This window comes from Mytilus trossulus, chromosome 11, assembly GCF_036588685.1.
Source record: "Mytilus trossulus isolate FHL-02 chromosome 11, PNRI_Mtr1.1.1.hap1, whole genome shotgun sequence".
In the NCBI taxonomy this organism is placed as follows: Eukaryota; Metazoa; Mollusca; class Bivalvia; order Mytilida; family Mytilidae; genus Mytilus; species Mytilus trossulus.
Genome location: NC_086383.1, coordinates 11,411,871 through 11,437,831, shown reverse-complemented (window position 1 = coordinate 11,437,831; position 25,961 = coordinate 11,411,871). Strand labels below are relative to the sequence as shown.

Below are 25,961 nucleotides of genomic sequence, written 5' to 3'. Positions count from 1 at the left end.
CTCATTATTTGCCGAAGATTCATTAATCTTTATCGACTTGGGCCATTCTGTCCCGGCCTGGCTCCGACCCCTGAGTCCGACCTCAATGGTTTCCCTGTTGATAATAATTATTCTGATTCTTACCAAAATTATTACTTCTCTGGTTAAAATTTCTATTGCCCTGACCAAAATTCTTATTCTGGTTATTATATCCTCTCTGACCATTTTGATAGTTCATCTGCTGGTTACCTCCCCCTTGGTTCCTATTTTGGGTTTGGGACATACCCTTTATATTTCTGGACAATGAGACCAGTTCTCTTTTGAAATCACTCAATTCATTTTTTAATGATTTCAAATCTTCCCCTTTGTCATCATTCAACTCTGTATTAAACCTAGCATCAGTCTGAACTGAATCTGCTTGTCTAACCATCCTCCCTTTTTGTCTCTCTGCTAACTTAAACGTCTCTAGCTTAACAGCTAGTATTTCTGCTTCATGTATAGATTTAGGGTTAGATTCCATAAGTTTTAGTCTCAGTTCAGCGTCTGGTAAAGCATTTATAAAATGTTCTAGTGCTAATACACTGGTTATTGTGGATGGGGCACTTGGATAAGCTTGCCTAGTCAATTTTTAATTGACTGAGCCAACTCGGGTAAACTTTCTTCTTTACCTCTCATACGGGTCTGGAGTTTTGCCCTAAAAAGTTCTGATTTCTCAGTTGAACCATATCTATTGTCCAAAATTTTTACTAAACTATCATAGTCCTTCCTAGATTCTTTATCTAGTTCATTTAAAAGAGATCTGGCTCCCCCTTTTAAACTACCAGCCAAATATAATGATTTGGTGGCATAATTCCAACCATTTACTTCAGCTCAAATTTCAAATTGAGCTAAATATTTATTCAAATCTTCATCTCCCTCATACAACTGTGGCTTCATGGTTACATTACTAGACTTGGGCGAATGGGTAGGGGAATTGGTAAATCTTGGAACCTGAGGTCTATCCAGTACAGCATAGTTTTGATTTATATTATACATTTTATTTTCATTAAATGAATAAATATCATCTGTGTTTTGTTGTTGTTTTTCTGTATTTTGATTTGTCTGATCAGCTTCATCAGGAACTGCTTGCCCATCACCTTTAGATTTGTTTTCAGTGTTTACAATGTCATTCATTAGTCCGGCCGATCGGTGAAAAAATTGCTAAATTAATGAGGAAAGCACCAATTTTTGCATGATGGTATATTTTTGTGTACTGATCAATATTAGCTATGGACCCACCCTCAAAATTCAATATGGCGGCTTATTTCAAGATGGCTGCCGTACGTTCTAAATTATTTTCCAGTATTGAACAAATCAAAAGTGGATTTGATGCTGGGTGCACAAAAATCAACATATTTGAATGATTTGGAGTACTTAGCAAGATTTTTTTTTTAAAATACAAAATGGCGGCTATTTTCTTGAAAAATAAGCAAATATTCATTATTGGGAATTGACCTGAATATAAGGTTTTTATTGATGCATATATGTCTAGTGTCATTTGGTATCTGTCCTAGTTATGTCCTAGTTTTGTCCGTTCTAATATTGCCTTGCTTCTTATTTCGTACAAAAGTAGTAGCTTTCATAAAAAGCTGCAGTAGCAGCTTTCATTAAAAGCTGCAGTAGTAGCTTTCATTAAAAGCTGCACTATTTGATGTCTTGGTCACACATAAAAGCTGTGATTTGGTATTTATATGCCTTAGGATATTATTCAGTCTATATCTTATCTCTTTGGTCACAATAGTTTGCAATTTAACACATTAAACTGTGAATTAAAAATCAGTTAAACACTTATCATTGAAATGGCAGGAATTGATGACAAAAAGGACAATAACATTGAAATGGAAGAAACTGAATCACTTGGGGATATGAAGAAACCCACAGCTGAAGACGCTTTAACAGGGGACAGCTCAGAAATGACTATTAAACCATTGAACCAAGAATATTTAGAAGATAGAAAATCAAATGCTCAAAGAACAGCTGAGATTTACCGCAATATAAAACAGAACGAAGCGCAAATATATAAAATACTAGAACACACCCGTGACTGAATTAAAGTATATAACTTTGCGCAATCCTTACTTTAGTATTAGTAATTGTCATTTGATAAATTCATGCCGATTATAAGATACACAGTTTTCTCTGCTTTCAAATCTTTCTGTTTGAACCCATCGAACTGGAACTTATCAATTATTAGTCATGATAAATACTAATTATTTGGAAAACAAAAGGTCCTGGAAAGGAGTATATTTTAATCAACAGCATTGTCCTATATTAGTTAATTAAGTTGAATTCTTTGATTCGCCTGTTTTACGTCACTCATGCCCGCTAACTAATTGAAAACTGTACCTATACGCCTTATTTTTAGTCCAGATTTTTAGTATTCGTATTGTTATCTTAGAAAGTCTTACTGCTTAAAATACTACAATAGGTAACAATGTGACAATTTAGTAGTGTCAACCCTGTGATTAGGACCCGTGTATATAACATATTAATCCTGCATACACTGTTTGGTGGTGCCCCTGTCTGATGCGGAACGTACAGATAAAGTAACAGGTGATTATACTATTGATATCGGTATCGGACTCGACCCGGAACTTCTTAATTATTGGCAATATTAATTACGTGGAAAACAAACGGGCATGGAGTGGTGTAATTTTTAATCTACATCTTTGTACTAAATAAGTTGTATATATAGTTGAATTCTTTGATTCGTCGTTTTCACGTGATGACGGCTGACAAATTGGACCTCGTAATTTTAGTATTATAGATATGCTGGTCTTCATAACGTTTCAAGCTGAACAGAAAGTGGCACTAAATATTAATAACAAACAGATGAAAACAATATCTCAGCAACTTCAGCAGTCTAAAGAAAGGATAGACCACAAGGCTAGTAATGATTGCTTGGCGGAATTGATGGTCAGACCAATAAAATATTCAATGTTGTGGTGAGACGAATGAACAAGCTGACAACAACTGAGAAAGGGGACACATTTCAAATTAAAAGTGCATTTGAACAGCAGGGTACCTTCCAACAACTGGTATCTGTTGTGAATGAATCAGTGGACAATCTAAATAGTTAAAATATTTCTGGAATGGACACATCATCTAAGCCAAAATTTGACCTTAGCCAGTACAACGCAAGTTTACCAAAAGTACACAACAAAATCCATGACGTTGGTCTTTCCCCAATTGTAGTTCGCATGAACCATCAACCGCGCCAACTCTGTTCAAGGTGTCTTCACCTTATGTCAAAAGTCCTATGTCAGGGCCCTTGGCCCTGCATGAGACAGTTCAAATTATTCAACAACAATCTCGATTAAGAACATACTATAAACCTTAGTAATGATAAAGGATACCAGCAAAAGGCTCATGTGTCTTTTTAAGCACACTAATCATCTACTATGAGTCAATAAAATTTGGTTCAGATCAGCACACAATTACAGAAACAAATGGCTGCCAGTGGATTCTATCTAGTTTCTCCAATGATGAATGTAGTGCCTTCTTACGGTATCATCCCGTCGAGTCGAGTCAATGGCAAATCCTACATTTATCACTTCAATTATGGCAACCTCGTCCGCTTCTAAAGCTCTAACATGCTTCCCATAACAGCAACCTGACTCCATTGACCCATCCAGGAAAGGGCAGAGCAAACAAAACGAGTGTGGCAACAGCTCTTCTTCAGACTCCTCACTGGAGAGATAATATACCCGATGGCAAGAAAATCTTTGTGTAAGGGAGCAAAGCCGAAGCCCACAGCTGCCAAAAATGCAAAAACTCATTTGAAGAGGATCCATAACTTAGTAGGCGTTCATTTACCAACTTGCATGAACTGACGGTAGATAACAATGGGAAATCGGGAAACATGTATGTAGGCTCCTGATAGCCAGGCTGATGTTGGCTATGAGTACGCTCGCAAAGTAAACACAGTTGATAATTCCAAGGCCTCAAAAAAACATTCATTTGGAAAAGCGCTTCAGCAAGAAAGACGATCAAACCAGATTGGAAGCAAAACATTCCGTCGAGGATGTAAAGACAAAGATTCTTCAAGGCATGTAAAAGAGAGGAATCCAGAAACATTAATCAAGGCGTTAAAACAATTGAAAACCTCAAAAGCAAACCAGATGGCGATATATGGATAAATTATGCCAATTGTGACCATCGATAAGTCTACTTTGCTAATGGCACAGTATCACCAACCGATAAAGAAAATATGAGCAGACCTTTGGATTATGAGTTGCATAACCTCACACAAATTATCACAAACTAGCTGATGGTATGGCCGATCAATGTAATTTCGGTTCTTTTGATCAATACTCATGGAAGATCACCAGTTCAATGGAAATCACCTGATCAATATATTCGTGGAAGATCTCTTGAGCAATACAATCGAGGTAAAATCGGCAGATAGAAGTACACCCAATCTTAATGCCTATTGATCAGCAAGACCCCCCACTAAGCTAGATATCATTTAGTCCCTAAAGACAACGGTTAGTATCTCCACGGACAAACTCTAGAAATCCCGAATATTTCAGACAACGGTCACCTTCACCAGGATACAGAGCAAATCAAAATGTAATCCCAACAATGGAGCAAAAGGTCGGGCCAGTAGGACAACTCAGATTTCAAAGTTTATTGGCCATGAAACATCACCTCATCACAAAATCGAACAGAGGCCCACAGCCTCGTCCAATATTGCCACCGGACGAACCATTTGGAAGAGCTTAGTAGTACGAGGTACTATACATGACCAGAATGTGAGCATAATTGTGAACAATGCTGCAGTGATAACATTAATGCGAAATTTATTCCGGCAGAAAATGGAGATTTAGAAAACGTAACGGTTTGGGTTATCAGCTTGTTATTGGGTTGATTATAAGGAACGACTCTAGACATTAATAGAGTAAACATACAATGAGATGTGTGCAAGGAGCCATTAACATACGATGTTATACTTAGGCTAGTTATTTTGGACACACTGAGTGCAGTGATAAACCTGAGTACATGTACCCCAACAATTACCAACAACAATAAAGTGATAAATGTGCCATTTGTTAATAGTGGAAACGAGATTTTACTCAGCTAGTTTGCATAAAACTAACCATCACAGTTCCGCCAAATTCAAACATGATTGTTACCATTAAACTAATAAAAGTGCAGATCAGGAGTGCATTTTAGATATCATTTTAGGACCATGTTCGCTCAATAGTTGCAAGTAGGTTACGCACGTAGTTGGAATAGGAAATTGTTGCCACTTAACCATTTTAGATGATGGCAATCGTCTTATCCGCCTGAAGAAAGGTAAAAACGCGATAAGACATGGCTTTGATGAGACACGAGACAAGGTGCCCTCGGCACTGCCTCAAAGTTCAGATGAATTACCTACTATTCCACCTCATTTAACCGACCTTTATTAACGTCAATCGACTCGTTTAAACCTATTTCATTCCAACCATTCAAACTGAAAGATTTTAAAGAACAATTACAATAACATGTAACATATTGATTAACATCTTGAATTTCACTATTTGTTTTCGTATATGCAGCCGTATTTGCAACTTATGTGTTAAAAGAATAAACAAATTATGTATTTTATACTTTAAAATTAATTGATAACAAATTCAAGAACATGAAGTCAATTTTTAAAGAATCATTACTTTAATTTCCGAAATTATATAGAATACCTTCAGGACAATCTTGATTTTTTTAGCGTTTTTCCGCCATCTTGAAAATGGCAGCCATATTTGATTTTTCAGAGTGGGTCCATAGCTGAAATCAAAGGGTATACAACCAAGAACTACTATGCAAAGTTTTATGCTTTCCTCATCAAGTGAGCAATTCTGCTCTATATCTGCACCAATCGGCCGGACTACATGTGATTACTAGTATTGTGATTTACTAAATCTTTATTTTGTTCCATCATCTTGTAAATAGTAGAAATATTTTTCTTGTTTTCATGTACATCATCTTCAATTTTGCTTATGCGACCTTTAATACAAGAAATTTCTTCTTCAAAATCTCTTTTTATCTGATTTACAGCAATGATAACTTCTTTTTGACAATTAGAAAACTCATGGGTTATCTCCCCTAATTGGTTATGAAATAAACTTTTAAGGTTTCTTAATTCATTCATAAATAAGTTTTGCTCTCTGTCATGGCTTACTGTCTGCTCTGCATAGTCAACACTATCAACCTTCTGTTCATTTAAAGGAATGGTTATTTCTCCATCATTTCCTCTTGGAAAGAATGATTTACATCTATAATTACTTCTCTAGAATCATCCATAATGTACTAAAATTTTAATAATTCTCATTATAAAAATTTGGTGAAATATTTTAACATCAGGTAAATATACTAAAGCTTCTTTAGTATAATTTATAAATTATTTATTTCATCCACCAAATTTGAAGTTAATAGAATCCGACTTCTGACACCAATGTAACGATAGTAGATTTCCAGAAAACCTCTCTCATCGTATTTATAGAAAGTTGACTAAGTGGAACGACAGCTGACGGGACTTTCCCGTAGGTCGAAGGTCGTCTTCTTCTTCTTCAAAACAAACAATTGCCATGTGTAAGAAGGTTGAGTTTTTCTTAAAACCACTAAAACCTTAACACTAAATTATAAAGAAACCAAGACAGCTAAATTCCGACTGTTCTTGCAGGTGGTGAGAATATATCTGAGAATAATTATAAAGTTCGTTTCGTCAACCGTCTATTTATAATTTCCGGTCAATGGATCGACCAATCAAAACGTTTATTATGTTCACATGCAATCTCGTGTCACAGACTGCCAATACACAAATAAATATGGCTCCTCTTGTTAATAAACTATGGCACTGCTGGTATTTTGATGATTACGGCTAAAACACAAGTTTTTACATAAATAAATTAAATAAGCTGACAAGGTAAACACATTACCACATCATTTATCATAAAAATACATGCCAATTAACCGTAAATATTCTGTACGAGGTGACATTCCATCGTAAAAATAGCGTTGCAAAAACGTAAACAAAAACAGCTGACTCATAAAATTACTACTGTAAACTATGGAAAACACGAGTTCCATTAATTTATTAATACGATCACTAAATCGTAATAATATATAGGAGGGTGTTGATGGAGTATACAGATAACGGAGGATGTGGATGGGGTATACAGATATAGGAGAGAGTGGATGGGTTGTACAGATATAGAAGCGTGTAGATAGGATATACGTATATAGGAGGGTGTTGATGGGGTATACAGATATAAGAGGGTGCGGATGCGGATGGGGTATACAGATATATTAATTTACGTTTTTTAATTAAGTTAAGCCTGCCAGTTAATATTTTATCGTGTATTTTTCTATGATGTGATGGTATGCTATTGTTTCAAAAAAAGGAAAAAGTGTTGGTACCATTAACGTTTCAGCCAGCTGCAAATGTTTACACCTGTTCTAAGTCGGGAATCTGATGTACAGAAGTTGTCGTTTGTTTATATTATTTATACGTGTTTCTCGTTTCTCATTTTTTTATATATATATTAGACCGTTGGTTTTCCCATTTGAATGGTTTTACACTGGTAATGTTGGGCCCTTTTTAGCCTGTTGTTCAATGTGAGCCAAGGCTCCGTGTTGAAGGCCGTACATTGATCTATAATGGTTTACTTTTTTAAATCATTACGGAGAGTTGTCTCATTGGCACTCAAACCACATCTTCCTATATCTATTTAGGAGGGTGTGGATAGGGTAAACAGATATAGGAGGGTGTTGATGGGGATGTAGATATAGGAGGGTGTGAATGGTGTGTACATATATAACATGTGTGGATTGGGTATATATTGGTACACCTCCTCCACATCATCCTATATATGTATACCCTATCCACAGCATTTATCTGACCTGAGTTTCTGTTATGCTTTTAGTTCAACCTTTATCTTCTTTCCACATTAAACAAATGGTCAGTAAAGCAGGGTCGACATTTCAGTCCAATTACTTTTTAAAAAAATGTTCTTCTCTGAAACTACTTTGCCAAATACTTAAATACTTTAATTGAATGTTCCTTAGGGTATCTAGTTTATATATTGTTTTCATGGATCTGAACATGACAGTAATTTCTAAAAATAGAACATAGGGGTCAAATCAAGTTTTTGGCTTTCATCTCTACTAAAGCAGGAAGAACAAAACTGACATAGGTGAAAGTGTTAAACAAGTGAGATCTACCTGCCAAGTAATCTTCAGACCAATAGGACAGCTTCTTTAGGACAGTTTACAGTTTTGGGTTATGTATTATCTTTAATATTATTATAGAAAGAGAGAAAGTGTAAATGACAAAATTGATCAGCAAAGTAAGATCTACAAATAAGTCAAATGCTTGAAACTGACATTACGGGTGAGCGATATCAGGCTCTAATGCGCCTCTTATTATTATTGTTATTATCATTCTATTTGTCTTTTTAACCCTGTCAAAGTGTTTTTTATCAGGCTATCGATCTAGATAAAACTCAATCTTATAAAATTAAAATAATACTTTCGTTAGATAGCGAATAAAAACCTAATCAATGATCCAAGACCAAGGAAGAAAAATTATGCAATTTTTATGAGATCAGGAATTGTATACTTCTTTATTTATTGTGGCTATCTACAAAAAAGTCAAATGCTTGAAACTGAAATTACAGCCAGATGAGCCTCTTGTTGGCTATGTCATTGTCAGTTTGTTTATGGCTTATAACTCTTTCTTTGGTATCTTCTGCCTCTCTAATATACTGTTCAAAACATTTGCTACAAGATTAGGTTACTCAGCTAGGTTCTTACACTGTTGTCAATATTGAAAGTACATTAGTTCATAGCAGAAAAATGCTCCGCCGATTACCACATTCCTATATCACGTATATTGTGTTTCATTTGCATTGATTTGTCCTCTTTGTGTATTATTACCAAATTTAAGAATGGCGCCTCTTATAACACTGCAGAATGGAAGTGGAACATCCTTAATATTGTCTCACTGTGATATTAATTAATTAAGTACTTGATTATAATAAATATGCATTTAATATTGAATTGCAGAAACTATAAATCCTCGGTAAATATCCAAACCTAATTATTTAGCATGTACGATTAAACTGAATCTAGATAATCGAAAGATAGATATAAATGTTGCAAAAAGTCACATATGTTATTGCAGATGTCAAAATATCAAGTCATATATGTTGAGAAAAAAAAGAGTTCCCCCTTTTTCCTGCATAGTTTCATCTTATATGTGTTACAATTTTGAAAATATTGTGCTAAATTCACATTTGAAACAAGTCAAAACTATGACATTAATTTGCCTTTCTTTTAATAGTTGATCTCCTTCTAGATTTTCAAATGAAACACCATGGAATGTGCAAGTGATTAATTGTCTTTTGGCATACGTTTACTTGTCAACATCTTAATAATATGTAGTTTTCTTTACCTGTCACAATTCATTAGACATTAGGCAATATCAGAGTTTATTTTATTTTCTGTCAATAAATGTGCAGTATTGGTAGCATCTATTGACAGTGCTAGCTTTCCATTGATTTGCCTCATATAAAGTACAAATGTTCTGATGACCAGGTTTGAATATTGTCAAAATAAAGTAAAACACCACTCAGCTGCTACTGGTCCTACTCATTGTAAGATACTTGTTACATAATCCTTCTGTGTCGTTAACAGATAAAAGCAATGTTTAAAGATTTTTGTAATTCAGGGTGAGACTCCATACGATCTAGCAGCAGCGAGGAAAGAGGAGCAGTGTAAAGAAGTGATGGAATACTTACAGGTACCCATGCTTTTGAATTACAAATGCTTACGCTTAGAATAAATTGATATAAAACGATTTAAAAATGTAGAGATATAAAAAACTAAAATCTATGAAAAGTATAGAAACACAAATTCATCTTAGGTGCACCAGAAGGTTAAACTTAAACATCTTATAGTAAAAATTTCTCATTACCAAAGTAAAATCATGAAAGTACACTAGATTTTTTTTTCGATATTTGAGGTATCTCTGGGCCTTGTAGTCGTCAAACAGTGCCTATCAACACTGCGGTGAAAAAGTAACAACATACAGATGTGAAGCCTCTTTTTTAATGACTTTTCCTCTTTACATTTAATCCTATATAGAAATAGAATATATAAATTAATTGGTTTACATCCCAAAAGTTTTAATTGTATAAAAAATAGTCTTACTAGCAGCAGCTAGCTTGTCATAAAAAAGCTCATACAATGTTTGATAGGTAGGGGGAAAGGAAGCTGAGAGGAACTGCCTCAATTTTGTAAGTCGGATTCTTTTGCAGCTTAAAAGAATAATAAAAAACAAACCCTTAAAGGCCTTCATAAAACAACATGATACCGTTTTCCATGTGTCAAAGATATGTTTCTGATCAGCCTTTATCAGGTAAGCTAAACACTACAACTGCTGACAGCAAAAAATCTTAAAAATTTAGTGAATGAAAATCAATAGGACCCGTAAAAGAACAGCCTAGCTCATCTTTACAAAGGTTGTTCATATCATTTTTATAGTACTTTAGTTTTATGAAGTCAATTTCTATCATTTGATAGTATTTTCTATTCACACCATACATTATATTGAGTAATATACTTCATAGCCCATTACTAAAAGTTGAAAAACATAAAACTGTTAAATGTGTGAAAGAATGGAGATTTGAAAAAGGTTTGAATTGCGTGCGAACAACCCCTGATATTGTTAACTTTGCCTGATTGAGTTGCCAACTATAGGTTTACCCCATTTACTTAATCAAATGAATTAAAAATATGAGAAATAAAACATAATATTAACAAGCACTGCACTTCTTAAAAAAAATAAAGGAAAACTGAGAATAGGTTATTCACATTGGGAACATAATAATTGGTTCCGTATATTTATTTAAAAAAATAAAGACAACACTTCCATGATTTCATAAATTTCATGGATTGCAAGCATTTCTAGATTTATCTTCATCAGGAAAGCTCAAAAACCGAATAGTTGAAATCCAAGGTTGCATTTAAGAACCGAAACAGGTTAAGAGCTGTATGACCAAAAAGGACTTAACATATTAAAGTCTACTTTGCATGTACTTGTGATTCTAACTTCTTTGTAAAACAATAGTATAGGGCAGTTACAATGTTTTCATATTGGCTTATCATAGTTACTCAAAACCAACTTAAAAATAATTTAATAGACTTACACTGTTAATTACGTTTTTTAATTTTATAGGAAATATCAAATCCCATTTTAACCAAGCTCGGGCAGTTTAATAGAAATGACTTCCAGGATCTTGTAGCTCTGGGAACATTTGCTTCCTATGAAAACAGGGTGTTTTTGGCTGGGCCTTGTAACATTGGAAAATCGTCGCTTGCAAGTATTCTTATCGGTGAGGAAATTCCAAAGACATGGTTTTCAACTGATGGACTGGTTATTCATTTCGGAAGAAACGGCATCGACTTACAACAACGAAAGATGATTCCATTGAAGAAAGGTATGTATAGCCTTTTCAACAAGCTCTTTATTGACCTATAAATTATCTTCAGCTTATAAAAAAACTGTTCTTTCATCTTTCACTGTCTTGTTGTCTTAACAACAATTGTTATGTCCGGGTGGGGGAATTTCTCGCTACATTGAAGACCTGTTGGTGACCTTCTGCTGTTTTTTTTTTATTTGGTCGGGTTGTTGTCTCTTTGACACATTCACCATTCCCATTCTCAATTTTAGTGTATTGCATTCAAGATAACAACAATTTAATGATTGAAGCACTAAAATTTCAACAAAGCACTAGTTTTGTTTGAATTTAGTTGTATAATTGAGGTGTAGAAAAACATTTTGATAAACACAATTCCCGTTTTAGAATTATTGATATCACTGTAAATGTAAACGGGTGCGTTTGAACAATTTTCACCGTACGGTTTCTTCAATCCAAGAATTCCAATCGCAGATATATCAACGTTGTCACAGAAAAAACTATTTGTGGGCGCCAAATTAGGTAGTAGCACTTTCTAGGGCTTATTAAAACACAATGTTTTTGTTAAAGGTGGTTCCTTTTATTTCTGGACTAACCTCAGGATAACAAATATATATAAAAATACCCTACAAGATAAATACAATATTAAGACTCTGACCGTTCATCAAATAAATAATCTGGTACATAGGTTTTTATCCATGTATTATGATAAACAAATGTTTTACTATAAGAAATATAAATAAAACTATTCTGCATTTATTTACAACAACATGCTTATATTGTTGAGCGTAACTGACAGTCTAGTACATATGCTTTTAACGACTCGTTAATAAACAAGTCTAATATACGAAAATAACTAAAACGCTTAACACGAACTTTAATATAAGCAAATTAACAAATTAACAAATCTAAAAGCAATAGATGCATGCTGTATGAATGCCGTAAGCATAAACTAGCAACAAACAAAAATACGAACATTCCAAATATAACACTTAGCTTACCTCGCATAAGATGCAAAGGCCTCCTCATTTATCTATTTGGAAATTAATTCACATTCTCCCAGGATTACTTAAAATATACCTGTATATCAAATAAACAAATTGTAATCCATGTTTTACTGTAATAAACCACCTGTTTTCGATTTGTACCCTAAAATAATCAATCAATACATGTAACTGTTATTACTATGTTTTTATCTTTACCTTTAAAAGTATTTAACACATTCATTCCGGAACACTCGAATTCTCATTCAATGTGTATTAGATTAATAATTTACCAAATTTGTTAAAAGTACTTTATTTATGAAAATATAAAAATAACGTCTCTTAATAAATGTAATCAAACAGATAATACTTTACTGTACTTTATCTATTTTATATCGTTTTAAAGCATTCATCTCGCATTCAACATTTACACATCGGCCTTTTCATTCTAAACAGTCATTCTAGGTAAAATAATAATTATAATGCAATATGGATGTAACAATTTGTTTCATTGGCTAAAAGTTGCCGTCAAATCCACAGTTGACCAGGCGTAACTAAGGAGAGATTCGCCATTTTAAATTGATGAATCAACAAATTTCGATTACTACTATTTAATCGAAAATAAAATAACATCTACCTCGAATTCGACGTTTTAATGTAATTTTATCCGAATTTGAAGCGTACAGGTAACGTAATAACCTCCAGTTTGTAAGTTTTCATTTGTATGACGTAACGCTTAGCCATGACGTCTTTGTGCCAAAATTATTCATGAAGTTTCGCGGATTTTTTTTATTTGACAAATTTAGAAAATTTTTCAAGTTTTATCGTGTTTTTTCTTTTTGTAATGCACTAGAATCGGAATAACAGTACTGTAGTTGAAGAGTTGCCACCGTCAATTTTGATTTGACGGCCGCAAATCTCCGTTTTACTGTCTCCGCTCCGCGTCGCCAGTAAAACTGCATTTGCGACCGTCAAATCAACAATTGACGGTGGCAACTCTTCAACTACAGTACTGTTATTCCTTAAATATCTGGACTATTAACGTATATTAGTAATAGAAAAAATATAACTGACAAGAATACAGAATAAAGAAAACTAAGAAAGAATATAAGTTCAGACTTAGAATTACATCAAGCACATATCAATATGTCCACCAATATATAGAAAAGTTATGACCAGCATAAAAGAACAAAAAAAATATAGCGCCAAATAAAATGACCAATAAAAATAAAGAAAGTGTGCGGTCCAATGAAGCATAAAACGAAAACCTTTGAAGTAAACTACACTCAAACCAAAGTTACTCAAACCAGTAGAAAATGGCGTATGTTAATAAGTCCAACTGTCAAATACGTAAATGTAATGAACAAAGCATATATATAGACTAATCAACTAATTACAATCTGTAATTAGTATACTATAGCTTCATTTAATCAACATAAATCATATAGTATACAGTATACAACACAATAAACTAAATATGAAAATATACACAATTACTGTAACACCTATGAAATACAGTCTACCACATATACAAACTTTTTATTCCTGTCGTCATACTGCTACTATTATGCCCCTACCGTATTTAGTTTTACCCTAAGGCTTGTTCTTCTGTAAGTATGTACGTCCCTTACTTATACGTACGTCCGTACATCCCAAGATTGGTTTCTGTTCTCGTTCTTAAGATTGCCTGAACCAAATTGATTGTAACTTATACGCAACGCTTATTTGCTCAAAACACCAAATTTTTATTAAACTGATATCATAGCTTCATATCAGCAATGTCTAGGACAAATTCGAAAATTAATGCATATTAACTATTTTTAAAAGAGTTATTGTATGCCCTTTGGAAATATTAATAATTTATAGAATTTCTTTGCTAGCGCCCTCTTTTGTACAATGTTTGCAAGATTTTCATGAATCTTATATCAGCAATGTCTCAAACAACTTAAAAAACAGTGTGCATCAATTATTATGACTGTTGAAAATATTGATAAGATGGAAAGATTGAATTTTAAGCGCCCTCATATGTACAATTATTGCCGATTTTTATTATGTTTTGGACAAATCCGAAAATCAGTGCATATAAAACATTTTTAAAAGAGTTACGCACCTTGGAAGAATTGATTAAAGTAGAAATTGCATTGTATTTGCTACCAAGCCTTCATTTCTCTAAGATATTTGTAAACAGTTTTAAAAAGCAATTAAACAACAAAATTTTGTTTAGTTACAGCCCTTGGATAGATAAAATATGTGCCACTTAGGTGACATTGGAAATCAGTTATTATATGTAGCATTAAAATTAATATTATTTTGTTAAGCTTGAATAAGTTGACATGTACATGTATTCGTTTTACAATTTCCAGGGTCAAATTATTGCTCTTATCATTCTTCCTCTTTTTCTTTTTAAACCTTGTCAGGTAGTGGTGATGTTTTAACGAAACTACTTCTTGGGAATCCAGAATTAAAGAAACAACCAAGGCCGCCATTTCAGAGTAAAGAAGACGTTCCAGGTGGTCAAAAATCAAAAATAATAGAATATCAGTTAAGTTCATCAAATACAGATGCAGTTCCTTCCAATAAGAAACGGCGAAAAACAACTCCAACATCTAGACAGACCTCGTCTGGTGGACAACGACAATTGTCACATCAATCTAATCAGGAGACACCAAAAGACTTCCAGGAACCACCAATTCATACTGCCCATTCCATTCAAGATGACTTATTGGAAAAAATTAGGAAAAGTACTTATATCATGAACATAGCACCATCAGATCTGGTCGATTTTGGTGGGCAAAGATCTTTTGATATGACTCATCAGTTATTTATCCAGCACAGGGGAACGTTCATTCTGATGTTTGATGGACGTAAAGGCCTTTATACAAAATTGACAGAATATCCACAAGGAGATGTTACTGCAGCATGTACGTTTCTTTAAACACACAATTGCATTATAAATGCACTTAGTGATTAAAATGAAATACATCAATACATATGTCATGTATATCTATAATACTAAAAAACAAGGTCCAATTAATTAGCTGTCATGAGGTAAAAACAACGAATCAAGTAAATCTTTATAAATAACTTATATAGGACAAAGGTGTTGATTAAAAATTACACTATTTCAGGTCATTTTGTTTTCCACATAAATAACATAAATAATAATAAAAAAGTTCCGGGTTTAATCCGATACCGATACCAATAGAATATGCCACATGTAATTTCCGGTTGTAGTTCTTATTTATTCTTCCCTCCACAATATGGAGTAACCTTACCATACGGGAAACAAACAGAAAGATTTAGAAAGCAGAGCAAACTGTACATCTTATTACCAGGATGACTGTATCAAATGAAAAAAAAAATACTAAAAATACAGGCTAATGATAAAACATAGGTACCTTAATTCAGTCACAGGTCCGCGATTTCGCTGGTGTATTCTAGTATATAGAAATTGAATGTTTTGGTAGATAATTTCAAAAGACACCTTGCCCTATCTCTATTAAACAAACAAAAATATTGATGTATTTTGTTGACGATGACTGTATTTTGTTTCTACTAAAGCAAACGTACCATTAAACCCTCTGCCTAGTACGTGCTTGAATGATAAACAGGGGGATTTGACTGACAGTAGCATTCTATGAAGTACTGCCTCCTGGCTTTGAGGAGGCACATTATGGGGAAGGGTTACACTTGCTTGCAATTCTAAACACTCCTTCTTACCTAGGACAGTGATATACTAACTCAACATGTGGACGTTAAGCAAACAACAACTGGACTATAAATCAGCCCTAATCATCGTTATATCATAAGGAAAAATTAATGTCAAAAGTATTTTTATTTCAATACTACTGTTAACCAACTATTTCTTTCAAGTGATTATTTTCATGAGAAGAAAAATAATATGAATATAAACATACCTCTCAACTGACCTGTATCCTGCAGGTATCACACCGGATAATTTCACCCCAAACATAGGATTTTTTAATTACACACCAAAATTTATGAATTTTATTGACCCGATAAATTCTCGTATTAGGACATATGAATTTAATTGACCCGATAAATTCTCGTATTAGGACAATTGCACACTGTGTAACTAATAGTATCTGCAAACATATCTTGGAATACAAAAAAATAGATACCTTCTTTGTTATTCTTTTGTAGCTATTTTAGAGCATTGGATTAACTCGGTATTGACCTACTGTTACAAAACTGAAGATAAAATGCCGAGAATTTTGTTTGCTGCTACCCATAGTGATAGCTTTTCAGAGGTATGTTTGACTTTGTTATCCCTTTTCCGACCTTCTTTTCAACACAAATACATGCGAATATCACCACAAGTATCTAGTCAATGACTGGACATATTCAACAAATGTGTAAAAATTTTAAAGACTAAAAAAAAATCGTTTTACAACCTTCAGGAACAAAACGTTTTCTTTCTCTCTTTACAAGATATATAAAAATTGAAATAATCGTCCTCAAAACTGGTCTTTTTTGTGAGAGGACAAATTGAAATTTAGGACCTAATCAAGTTTTATACTAATAACATAAGACTCATATATACTAATACAGCCTTTTTATATAATCATATATTCAGCTTTTTAGCCTGGAAAAGATTATATGTGATAACTTCATAATATTAGAGTTAATACCACCAGAAATATATGAGTTGTGTAAGATAGAAATGTTTGATCAACAATATTTTTCAATTACTTGTTACTTGAAGATCGGATGCGGGATTTTCTTGCTGCGTTAAAGACCTATTGATGTCAGGTTATTGTCCCTGGTTATTCTTCATTTCTTTTCTCAATTTTAAGATATTCTGAGGTTTATTTACGAGACTTTGTGTGTGGTATTTCATTGAAGAATGTGTCAATGGAGATCGATGAGTGGATAAGTTATTGTCAACTATCGGCTTGTAATTTCTCATTGGAAAACTAATGCATCTCTAAAGAAATGTTGATTCAAAAGTTTAGATGAAATCATTAAACAATAATAAAATAAATGTAAAAGCTTTAATAGAGAAATGATAAAAAAAAATGGAAAGGGGTATATGTCAAATCGTGACTTTGCATTGACAACATAGTTGTTTGATCAGGTAAAGTGTATTGAAATGAACTTACTGATTTCTTGGAGTTCTCTAGTAGATTTCCTGACTTTGATAAGACAATTAGGTTTCTGTTTTTAAACATTTTTTTTCGCCTTGACGGAGGTATGCTGTTTCCTGCGTCGGAAAAGGTGGCAGCGGCGACGGCGGCGTCGACAATGTATTAGTTTGTGATTAGGTCTAGTTTATTGTGAACCACTAGTCGTAGGTCAATGATATTTGGTATGCACTTGTATTTGCATTGACACATTTCATTACCATGGAGAATATTAGGCCCTGCCCCCTCAGTTATGTTCTATTGACTTTAAAACTTTTGCTTAGTTTTCATGTATTAATTTGTGATTAGGTCAGTTTAAAGGGAACCACTAGTAGTAAGTCCATGATATTTGGTATGCATTTATATTAGCATTGGCACATTTCATTACCATTTAGATTATTTTAACCCCTCCCCTCAGTTATTAACATTGAAATTTTGATTAGTTTTCATGCACTAATTTGTGTTTAGGTTTATTTAAAAGGGACGACTTATGATAAGTCAATGTTAATTGGTATGGAGTTGTATTAGCATTTACACATCTCATTTCCATGGAGATTTTTTAGCCATGTACCTTCAGTCATGGTCCAAAAATTACATGTTAAAGTCTTGCTTTATAAATTTCAACATTTGCTTTATCGAAATTACAAAAAGGCGAGACAGATCTCTGTGGTAACAGTTTATTGGTTATATCGCTGGATTTAAAACAACATATTTTACAGTCACCAGCTTGGCAATCAAGATGATAAAATCTTTTCACCCACTTGAAAGTCTGAGATACACTTTTAAAGCTTAAACTGAGTTGTCTGAAAAAATAGTTAGTTATTTTATTGTTTACTTTGCTTGAAAGTATTCAGGTTGAATAAAAATGTTTCTATGAAATATGTTAGCAATGGTGAGAAAACCCCTCTCCAAATGATTTTTGTATAGAAATAAGGAGATGTTGTGGATTGGCAATGAGACACCTATCTTTTTAACCTACAATTTTTTGTTGTTTTGTTGTACTGTAACAAAACTGTCCCAAAAAGTTTTTTTTTCGTAAATGGAAAATAATTTATTCATGCCATTGCTATTTATAATTGACAGGATGAGAAAAGGAAACGAATCCTTACATTCAATGAAGAACTTCGGAAAATGTTCTCATCACACAAGCTTCATGAGCATATCATGTATGACAATGTCTTTTTCATGAATGCAACAGATGCAGCAGATAGGGATATTGATCGCTTGAAGGAAACATTAGTTGGTATCGCCTTTCAGCAATCAACATGGGGACAACAGATGCCGATTGTGTGGGTGCCTCTTGATTTACAGATATCAGATATGAGAACAAATGGAGTAAAGTTAGTAACAAAAGAAAGACTTTTAGAGATAAACAAATCTAATAATGAATTTGCTCTGAATGAAAGAAGAGTAGACGATTTCTTACTTGTTCAACACTCAATAGGAAAGTTGTTGTACTTTGATGAACCTGCTTTAAGAGATTTCATTGTCATTCAACCTACAGCAATGGTCAATATCCTGAGAGCTTTCATTACAGACATAATGTTTTGGCCAGAAAAAGGACCCGTTCGAGACATACTGGAGAAATTATCATCTACTGGAGTTCTAAAGAAGACAGACCTTTTTACTCTGTGGTCACAACCAGCTTTCAAAGACATTTTGTCCGATGTCAGGACAAAGGAATATATAGTGCAGGTCCTCCTTCATCTTGATATCCTTGTAGAACCTAAACGTTACACTGAAACGGACGCTGCAGCAGATTTTTTTCTAGTACCCTGCATTGTTAAGGAAAAAATTCCTCAGAATATGCAGAGACATACAACAGCTGACAGAACACTTTGCATAGCTTATCATCTGAAGGATACAGTAGTTCCATCTGCTTTGTCGTTCAAACTTATAGGGGCTGCAATTAGCATCTGGCCTCTGAAAGTAGAAGACAATCGTTTTTGTCTTTATTATCAATCTGCAATTTTGGTTGCTGACAACAGAAATGAACTTCAAATTCATGTTGATGGACAGAGAATAATTGCATGCATCATCAATGACGTTTCAAAACAGAATATATCACCGGATCTAGCAACAACAACACAGGAATGCCTGACTTTGGCACTTGGGCGAATTCTTCAGTTTTACCGTCATTGTTTTAGTAAACAAATTCAACATTTTATGTCAGATCTGTTTGAAATAGAAGTTGGAGAAAGATGCAATGGTAAAACCTGTTTAATTCCTTTGTCAGATGCAAAAAAGAAAACACAATGGAGATGCCAGAATGGGAAACTGCATGAAACAAAATGTCCTCTAAACTGGGTTTTTGAAAAGGTTGGTAATATTTTTGTATACCCCTTTCCTCTTGAAAAAAGTAAAATAAAAAAAATACCGAACTCCAAGGAAAATTCAAATCGGAAAGTCACTTATCAAATGGCTAAATCAAAAACCAAAACACATCAAATGAACGGAAAACAAATGTGCTATTCTTGACTTGAGTGTATATAAAAGAAATTAATTTATTAAAAACAGAAAAACTAATGGAACCTTTATATTCGAGGGGAAAACGTCTCCAATATGTTACCAGTTAATTGAGTGAACGATTGATCGATACTTTCTAAAAGCACAATTAAGCTTGAGCTAATTTAATGCGTACTTTCCAGTATTGAGTATTAATTTACGTTTGTGTTCAGTTCTGTTTTGATGTAATGTAGTGTATCACATCACTAGGTGTATACCATATATCTTTTTTTTTCGCGTGTGTTAGTGGCAGCTGTAGAAACGACAAACTTTAACACTGCGTAAAAAATTGAAAACAAGACGTTTAAAAATTCAATGCGTCCGAAGCGCTTTTCTTGATCTACCTTCATCAGGAAAGCTCAAAACCAAACATTTGAAATCCGAGAATGTATAAGTACCGGAACCGTTAAAGAGCTATATGTCAAAGCTACCTCAAATAAACAGCCAAATTCATCTAAGTCAAGTTTGCCTGAGGGAGTTGAAACCTTAGTTTCTTAATAATTTCAAAATTTATAAACGGACAATTTTAGAAAAGTTTGTTAAAGCATGTCAGTACCGAATTTCTGACTACTTAGATGATGATTTCCTCTGAAACTAATAATCCACCAGCAGAGGTCTCGACCCAGTGATGTGAAAAATCCGAGGATGTATAAGTACCGAAACCGTGAAATTTCCCTGCATATTTCAAGTGTTTTCGTTAAAAAGTTTCATACAATTCATACTGTTAATTGTCGATTCTTCTATGTTGTTCTACAGATCACAAAAATGTGCATACATAGTTATTATCTCTGTTCTTTAAATTTGCTAATCATACTTGTAACACCGTTTTACAATACAACAGGCTGTGACATGGTTAAAAACGGTACTGTGTGTAAATAGATACGATCAATGAATTGGCGTCATAACCAAAATATTTTGCCTATAATGTAAAAATCATTATTTTATATCAATGATGATCAAAATCGTCAATTTTTTACATGCTCTGAAGTCCTTAAAAGTTTTCTGATTTATGTGTATTTTCGTTTGTTTTACCCATTTGCAACCGATTACCTGTCAGTCAATCAACGTCATGCAGATATATGGTATTTTCATCATTTAAGTGTTTAAATAGAACTTTTCAGATCTTTTGTGATGTCTACGTAATATTTACCTCTCATCTTTTGTTATACATAGTCATGTCAGACAACTACTATTCAAGACATTATAGTAGTTTGTAGGAAAAATGACCATAAAATCCGAGGCTGACTAAAAACTCTTGATCATCTATAGTACAGTATTCATACAAATGTATTTGCTACCTGTTTTTCAAATGACTTCAACCATAAATCATGTAATTAACAGTAGTTATTATCAAATCAAAAGTGACTGCTTTAGAAAGGCTTCTCTGTCAAATTGAAGCATTACAACTTGTCTCAAAATGGGTGGTTACTATAACTACCTAGATGCTAAAAACGATATCTGTAATCCTATGTGTGTGAGAATTTTTAAGTTAAGTGGTCTACAAGCAAACAAACAATTTAAAAAAAAGAAAAACTTATGGGTTAGGGGATACCATCAATACTTGTTAGTTACTGTCTAAATTGGACAGATGGAAAACAAAAAACACATAACACATGTAACATTGGACAGTTTAGGATTGGGTAAATATTTTCCAAAAAGCTGATCATTTGTATTTGTTTGTTTCAGAAAAAGAAGCATTGTGACTCAAATTGTAAAGGTAATAAAATAACATACATTTATATAAAAAGGATGAAGATACATAGGGGATATCATAATCAATTCGTCAAAGAAAAACAGACAACACTTGTAAAAGTAGACTTGGTACACACATTTTGTAATAAAAGTCTAAATTTTGACTTTACTGCAATATTTCCACTGTGTGACATTGATATTCTATTCCTGTCTGTTTGTGTCTCCTAAGTTAAGTGCATAAAGCAAGTTACAAAATATGTGCACATTGCAATTAAGAAAGTGTAATATTCAGAGTTATCTAGGAGCAATATTTTTTTCGGTCTGTGTGTCTTTTTTTTCGTCCGTTCGTACTTGCACCCGTTCGGTCGTTTGTTTGTCCGTCCGTCCGTCTGTTTTTTGGGGTAACGTTTTTGGTCAAGGTAGTTTTTGATGAAGTTTAAGTCCAATTAACTTGAAACTTAGTACACATGTCCCTATGATATGATCTTTCTTATTTTAATGCCAAAATAAGCGTTTTGACATCAAATTCCCTCACAAATATTATCACACACTAAAGGGCAATTACAAAGTTTAAAACTGTTTTTAAAAAATCAGTTCTGAATCAGAAAACGCATTATAACTACCAAAATATTACACATTCAGGAATATTACTGAATGATTCACCAAATACTGAATTACACTGTGTTGTATTTTTTTTAAATAAGTTCTATGAATAAATTTCACACAGTATTCGAAATATGAATGGTAAAGTAAATGATGTGGTTCATAGTATTCAAAACTGTCGTTTTATGAACCGTTGCAGAAAATCAATTATGTTCAAGTTTTTTTGACAGGCATAACATTGCTGGGTTTTTTTTTGTGTAATCATAGATTTTTGGCTTTTATTCTAGTTTGAAAATATTTTAATTGAGATACATTTGATGAAAATAAAAAAGAGAAACTTCAGCAAAAATTGAATGTTTTGCCAAAGTAAAAAAAGACAGAAAACAAAAGGCATAGATAATTTCATGATTATGAATATCGGTGTAATTAATGATGAAGTGTATACCCTTATTAAGTCGAAAAAACTTATTTCTCCTTTCAGGTCTTGAAACAGAAACATTGGCCTTGAGACCAGATGATCAGCATTTCGTGCAATTAGCAAGAACAATCGGTATTGGGGACTTCTACAACTTCTTCATTGAACTTGGAATGGAAAAAGCCGATTACGACAACTTGAATTTTCGTTATTTCTCCAATCCTATGGATTTTATGTTGATGGGGCTCTTTGAATGGAGGGACAAAACAGAAAGTGACCAAATGACTCCAACATTTAGAAAATTGCAGACGGCACTGAAGGCTATTGAAAGACAGCACTATCTGTGTCAGGTTGGATAAATAACATTTTGTTTTTTCTCTCTGACAATTTTGTGTTACAATGACATTATAAGTATTTCTTTTGTGACGACTAAAGACTTCTATAAACAATAAGATTCTATAATAAAGTAGATGGTATCTTCAAATTGTGCCAAGTTAAGCTTACGAAAATAAATAACAAACGCCCAGCATATAATTATTATATAAAAAACACATCGCATTGAAAGCTATGAAGCAATAAACCAAAACAATACAGTTATTTATATTTCATGGACAAAATTTAAGTGTGTGTGTCCATAGCACTTGATATTAGAATCGATATGTTTCATTATCGTCTTTCTCTTCGCCTATATCACCCTGCTCAGTCGCTCCGTAATTATCGTAATTGCGGCTCGCAACTGATATTTTCGATATTAATGTGTAGAAAACGCGATAATCTATACTTCCATGGATGCATAGTTTATAAACGATTGATAAAAATAAATCAATTATTGTCTATTGCCACAGTAAAGAAAAATTATTTGCTTTAATCATTTAGCGTCTCGTGGTAATATTACAATCAACATTTTTTTTTAAATGTATCGGGTTTTTTCTAGATAATTTTATATAATTGCTCTTTGATTTGATTATAAGACTTCAATTTATTTGATGCATCCTTTAACCTTTGATATATTTCAGGTTCACAGAGAGGATCATACTTTAGTAGGTAGGTTTATTTTTATTGTTTAGCGCGAATTCATTAACGTCTACTCATATCTTCATTATGGTTTTTTTTTCTTAGAAATAATTTCAAGGGAAATAATTCAGCTTTTGATAGTTTAATACAAATAACAATGGAAGATTTACAGCTGTGTTCATTTCTTCTTCAAAAACAGACAAATAACATGATTCATTTAATTAAAGAACACGTGTGTGTGCATTTCAGACTTATTTTGATTACAATATATGAAAGTTGAGGATTGAGTTAACTTTGTAATTCATTTTGGTTTTAATATTTTATAAATATGGATACAGGATTTACTTTTTAACTCATCGTTCTGAGGGAACTGTGAGCTTTTGACATGACTTGGCGTCTGTCGTCGTCCGTCGTTTTCCGTCTGGTGTAAACTATTTCAAACATCTTCTTCTCTGAAACTACTAAACCAATTCCAACCAAACTTAAGCTGAATGATCCTTAGGTATCTGGAATAAAGTTTGTATTTTATTTATTTTTTCATCAAAAAACATGGCCGCCATGGCTAAAAAAAGAGCATAGTGGTAAAATGCAGTTTTTGGTCAATATCTCAAAAAACAAAGCATTTAGAGCAAATCTGACATGGGGGGAATGTAAGCATTAAGTGAAGTTCTGTCAGCCCTGAAATATTCAGTTGAATCTGATAACCCATTGTTGGGTTGCTGCCACTAGATTGGTAATTTTAAGGAAATTTTGCAGTTTTTTGTATCTTGAATATTATTTATGATAAAGTTAAACTGTGAAGAGCAAAATTTTTCATCAAGGTAAGATCTACAAATTAGTTCATATGACCAAAATTGTCAATTGACCCCTTAATGAGTTATTGCCTATTAGGGGCAATTTTACTAAATTTCTTTATCCTGTTTTCTAACTTTAAAGGATCTTCTCCTTTGAAACTCTTCAATCAATTTCAACCAAACTTAAGCTGAATGATCCTAAGGGTATCTAGAATAAAGTTTCTATTTCATTTTCTGTTTCAAATAACTTGGCCGCCATGGCTAAAAAAAACATAGTGGTTAAATGCAATTGTTGGCTTATATCTCAAAAACCAAAGCATTTATAGCTAATCTGATGAGAGGTAAACATGTTTGACAGGCCAAGCTCTGTCAGCCCTGGAATTTTCAGATGAATCTAACAATCCATTGTTGGATTGTTGCCACTTAATTGGTAATTTTAAGGAAATTTTTCAGTTTTTGGTTATTATCTTGAATATGATTAATGATAAAGATGAACTGCTAACAGCAAAAATGTTTAGCAAAGTAAGATCTACAAATAATGTCATTTGACCAAAATTATCAATTGTCCCCTAAAGGAGTTATTGTCCTTTTAAATCGATTTTTCCCAATTTGTTCATTTAGTTTGCTTACTTTAAAAAATCTTCTCCATAGAAACTGCTGAATCGATTTCAGTCAAACTTGGGCTGAATGATTTTCGGAGTATCTAGTATAAATGTTATATCTTTTTTTCTTGTATGTCAAGAAACATAGCTACTTTGGCTAAAATGGAACATAGGGGTAAAATGCATTTCTTTGATTTTGAGGAAAATATGACAGATACAAAGAACATTTCAAAGGAAGTTTTAAGCCATTCATTAATAGATATTGAAAAGCAAAAATAATCATTGATAACAGATTTAAGCAAAAAATTACAGGTGAGCGATTCAGGCTCTTGAGAGACTGTTGTTTTTTAAATCATGTTTCGATGTGTCATTTAACACATGTTTCAATAATTTTAGCTTTTTTTTTGTTTTTTTACAGAAAAAGCTCATAGTCGCCTACAAAATGTTCCGTCAGATGATGTTATCAATAGTTTGACAGAAAAGAAGTTGATAGGTGATTGCATTGTTCACCTAGGAGTTGAATTGAATCTTAGCATTGGCAACATCAAGGAAACTATGCACAATTTTCCAAGGGATTTGAATGGTCAAATCCATGATCTTCTCACAAAATGGAAGAATTGTAATGAAACCAAGATGGTGAAACCAACAATTTACCGACTAATGGTAGCTTTAAAACGTGTAAAAGCGGCTCAAGGACTTAATTTTGTAAACAAAACATATGGTGTAGAGTAA

General features: G+C 33.1%; 1 protein-coding gene across 1 annotated transcript; it reads left to right on the top strand.

Annotated features, from left to right (window-relative positions):
* Positions 1-1,817: 1,817 nt before the first annotated feature.
* On the top strand, positions 1,818-25,961 carry LOC134689720 (uncharacterized). Its single transcript, XM_063549687.1, has 11 exons — positions 1,818-2,029; positions 9,064-9,079; positions 9,728-9,799; positions 11,237-11,498; positions 14,878-15,381; positions 16,625-16,731; positions 18,688-19,923; positions 21,796-21,826; positions 22,886-23,169; positions 23,836-23,863; positions 25,648-25,961. Exons 1-11 carry the CDS (start codon positions 1,818-1,820, stop codon positions 25,959-25,961), a joined length of 3,066 nt encoding a protein of 1,021 aa, XP_063405757.1.